This window comes from Fulmarus glacialis, unplaced genomic scaffold (genome assembly GCF_000690835.1).
Source record: "Fulmarus glacialis isolate BGI_N327 unplaced genomic scaffold, ASM69083v1 scaffold25511, whole genome shotgun sequence".
Lineage (NCBI taxonomy): Eukaryota > Metazoa > Chordata > Aves > Procellariiformes > Procellariidae > Fulmarus > Fulmarus glacialis.
Window position 1 is genome coordinate 1,532 of NW_009191379.1, and position 4,109 is coordinate 5,640.

Consider the following 4,109-nt stretch of genomic DNA (forward strand, 5'->3'; position numbering starts at 1 on the left):
CTTTCCTGGGGCAGGGGGTTCGTTTGCCGCGCTGGGGGGGGGGGGGTCACCACAATGGACCCCCCACCCCATGCAGTGGGTTTGATCCTCAGCCCAACCCTGGAGGGGGCTGAATCCTGCTCCGGGGGATAAATTGAGTCATCCCCATCATCCCAGTTATCCCCATCGCTGCTTTGCTCTCACCAGCAAAGCCCCATTCTACCTGAGGAGGGGGCTATAGCCCCAGCCCCCCCGACCCCCCCAGCCCCGGCACATCTGGCAGGGGGTTGGGGAAGTGCTTACCCAGCACGGCCGAGAGCGCCTGGCAGAACAAGACGGGCATACACGGCGTGAATAACTGATTTTTTTCCACTTTACTCGAAAAGCAGAGATCAAAGAAGTGTGAATCTACCTGAAACGACTATTTTTTAATCTAGGTGAGGCAAAACCTGACAATAACACAGATTCTCAGCTTTTTGTTTAACCTGGAATGGAACTTATTCTAAGAGATGCATTCGCAACAGAGCTTGGAAAATAACACTGAGGAGAACTGAAAAGGGCTTTTCAAGGAAAAGACATTTTTAATGCCGTATTTAAAATAAATAAAAAAAAAAGTTCAACTTAAATGTTTCCACCCTTGGGCAAGGGGCTGCCATTTGCAGCCAAGGTGAACGAGAAGGGAACGCCGCTGGGGCCGGGAGCCGATCCGAGCTGCTATCTTCTCCCAGAGAGAAATGGTTTTTGCAGCCTCCATCTCCTGGCTCTACCGACAGTGGACCAGAGGGTCTCTGCCCCCACCGGCATGCTGTCCTGACCCTGCTGAGATGGAGAAAAGGATAAAGTGAAGGGAATTGATATTACCATCAAGCCCGGGAAGCTCTTTCCTACACCAACCCGCTCTCCTGGTCTTCAGCCGGGGCGGCAGAGCAGCAACCATCTGAGATGGGAGCTACTCGATCCCCTCACCCCAATTTACTCCATGTACCCCACCACATGATGGGGTTATTCTATGAGCTGTGCCAATATCTTTTCATCTGGCAACGATGGAATCACAGAATCATTAAGGTTGGAAAAGACCTCTAAGATCATCGAGTCCAACCGTCAGCCCAACACCCCCATGCCCACTAAACCATGTCCCCAAGCGCCTCATCTACACGTCTTTTAAATACCTCCAGGGATGGGGACTCCACCACTTCCCTGGGCAGCCTGTTCCAAGGCCTGACCACTCTTTCAGTAAAGAAGTTTTTCCTAATATCCAATCTAAACCTCCCCTGGTGCAACTTGAGGCCATTTCCTCTCGTCCTATCACTTGTTACTTGGCAGAAGAGACCGACCCCCACCTCGCTCCAACCTCCTTTCAGGTAGTTGTAGAGCGCGATGAGGTCTCCCCTCAGCCTCCTCTTCTCCAGGCTGAACAGCCCCAGTTCCCTCAGCCGCTCCTCATCAGACTTGTGCTCCAGGCCCTTCACCAGCTTCGTTGCCCTTCTCTGGACACGCTCCAGCACCTCAATGTCCTTCTTGTGGTGAGGGGCCCAAAACTGAACACAGGATTCGAGGTGCGGCCTCACCAGAGCCCAGTACAGGGACGGTCCCTTCCCTAGGGCTTGTCTCCCCCCATGCACTGGGGCTGAATTCAGCCCCCCTCTGTCTAGGACCGAACCCCCCGGGGATGCTACAGGCAGGTTTAACCATGCGCAGAGATGCTTGTGTTCAGACTGACACTTTTGTTAATTAATTAGGGTGCATCTAAATGAGCTCGGGGCTACGGAGGATGCTCTGAGCAGCAGGCACTTGCTGGAAGGGAGCGCGTGGGGAGGGTTCGAGCCGCTGGCGTAGTGTCGTCGCCCTGACCTCAGCCTAGCGAACAACCTGGGGGCGGCCGCAGAACCCCCACCCCACCCCAACCCTAACATGTTGCCCTTTGGGGACCCCCGAGAGCAGGGATGAGCACCCATTTCCAACCAACCACGCCATTCAAAGCATCACCTCGAGCAACACCTGCAGGGCTGGACGCCCCGAGGACACGCACCCATCCCCACCGGCCACGGCGCTTACCGGTCCTGGCACCCACCAAAACGATGCCTCATCCCTTCAGGAAGGGTTTTGGCACTCAGGACCGGGCGTTTCTCTTACCGGCATGTGACAAGGACCAGAGCTGGCGTGCCAGCCACGAGTGGCTGGAGCCCCTGCCCAATGCCCCACGAGTGGCCCCGTGGCCCCGAGCCACGTGCCGTGGCCGAGGCAGCCAGGCTTCCCCAGAGGCTCTGGAGCTCCAGCCTGGCTAATTGGGCTGCTTCCAGATGGCCTGTTTCCGGGGGTAATCGATCCAATTTCTGCAAGTAAACTCGACAGGGAAGCGAGAGAGATAATCATGATTTACTGGGTGGAAAAATCAGATAATGGAGGTTTCAAGAGGTAAAGGACATTGTGCAACTGATTCAGGGAAACGGAGTAAATCTGTTTAATTGGAGGAGTCACTTCTCTGAAAATTTCTTCAGATCTCCTTTGAATAAAGGCAGCCACGTGAATGAGTGTCACCTCCCTGGTCAGGTAAGGAATAACTGCTTCGGCAGGGTCTAAGCCATGTTCTGCAGGTGCTGGATAAGGTCTCACGTGTGAGTACAACCCCGTGCTCAGGCACCGGGATTTCAACACACACTAAAACCATGCACGAACACAAATACTTTCTCAACGTGCTCCCTGGTCCAGCTGGAAAGGTGCTGAGCACATTGGTGCTGCAGAAGGGCACGTCACAAGCATGTAGCTTTGCCCACCAAGGGTGATGGCACCTTGCGAGCAGCTGGGGAAAGCCAGGCTGTGCCCCCTCCTCATCATATTGAGTGTGCACACACAAACTTGGGCATGGTAAGCCAGCCCTGACCACCTGTAACGGCTCCTTTCTCTCCCACCCCCAGGTACACCAAGATGAAGACAGCCACCAACATCTACATCTTCAACCTGGCCCTGGCAGATGCGCTGGCCACCAGCACGCTGCCCTTCCAGAGTGCCAAGTACCTGATGGAGACCTGGCCCTTCGGGGAGCTGCTCTGCAAACTCGTGCTCTCCATTGACTACTACAACATGTTCACCAGTATCTTCACGCTCACCATGATGAGTGTGGACCGCTACGTCGCCGTGTGCCACCCGGTTAAGGCCCTGGACTTCCGCACGCCGGCCAAGGCCAAGATCATCAATGTCTGCATCTGGGTGCTCTCCTCCCTCATTGGGGTGCCCATCATGGCCATGGCGGTCACCAAGTCAAAAGGCAAGTGGCTTCTGGGGAGAGGTCCCCTCCTGTCCCATCTGTCCATCCCAGGGGTGACCGGTCAAACCCAAACCACCTGGTCCTGTACCAGGTTTGAGCTCAGTGATGGGCACCCCTCCATGGGACCATAAGCGTGCCCTGCCGTGGAAAATCATCACGGTGTTATTTTCCACCTTGGCTGCAGAGGTTGGAATCTGTCCCAGCAATTGTCCTCCCCCTTCCCCATCTCCAGTCCAACCAGTGCCTCTCCCCAGCCCCTGGGGTGCAAATCAGGTGCTTAAAAACACTCCCAGTGGTATTGCAAAGTCCCCAGCTGGTCCACACTAAGATCCGCAGCTCCCGTGTGAGGACGCCAGCCCTTGGCTGCTAGGAAAGCTCTGGGCATCTTGAGGAAGTGGACAGGTTTCAGTGGAAGGTGACAGAGGGACGTGTCCATCACGGGGGCTGGGAGGAGACAGCGTGGGGATGGCCCAGGAGGCTCCTAGGGAACAAGACCCTGGGTCACGGCACCCACCTCGTCCCCTCGGCACCCCGGGGGCAGGGGGCTGGGGGCACAGAGCTCCCGGGGAAGCTCTGGAAAGAGCTGGCAGATGGGCATGCATCTCCTTGTGGTTTTAAGAAGCATGGACATGCCCAGCCATGACCGAGCAGAAAGCAGACAGTATTCACAGCAGACACTCCACCGGCTCCCTCTTTGATCATCCTCTCTCCTGCAGACGGGATGGTGCTGTGCACGCTCCAGTTTCCCGATCCTCCCATCTACTGGGACACCGTGACCAAGATCTGCGTCTTCATCTTCGCCTTCATGGTCCCCATCTTGGTCATCACCATCTGCTACGGGCTGATGATCCTTCGCCTGAAGAGC

The 4,109-nt window shown here is 55.9% G+C and overlaps 1 protein-coding gene across 1 annotated transcript in view; it reads left to right on the forward strand.

Moving 5' to 3' along the window:
• Positions 1–2,898: 2,898 nt before the first annotated feature.
• LOC104083259 (delta-type opioid receptor-like) overlaps positions 2,899–4,109 on the forward strand; it is a 1,622-nt gene continuing 411 nt past the window's right edge. Inside the window, exons 1-2 of the mRNA XM_009586681.1 lie at positions 2,899–3,244; positions 3,961–4,109. The exon at positions 3,961–4,109 is cut by the window's right edge and continues 411 nt beyond it. Coding sequence (XP_009584976.1) covers positions 2,905–3,244; positions 3,961–4,109 — 489 coding nt within the window. The 5' untranslated portion in view covers positions 2,899–2,904. The remainder of the gene's footprint in view (positions 3,245–3,960) is intronic.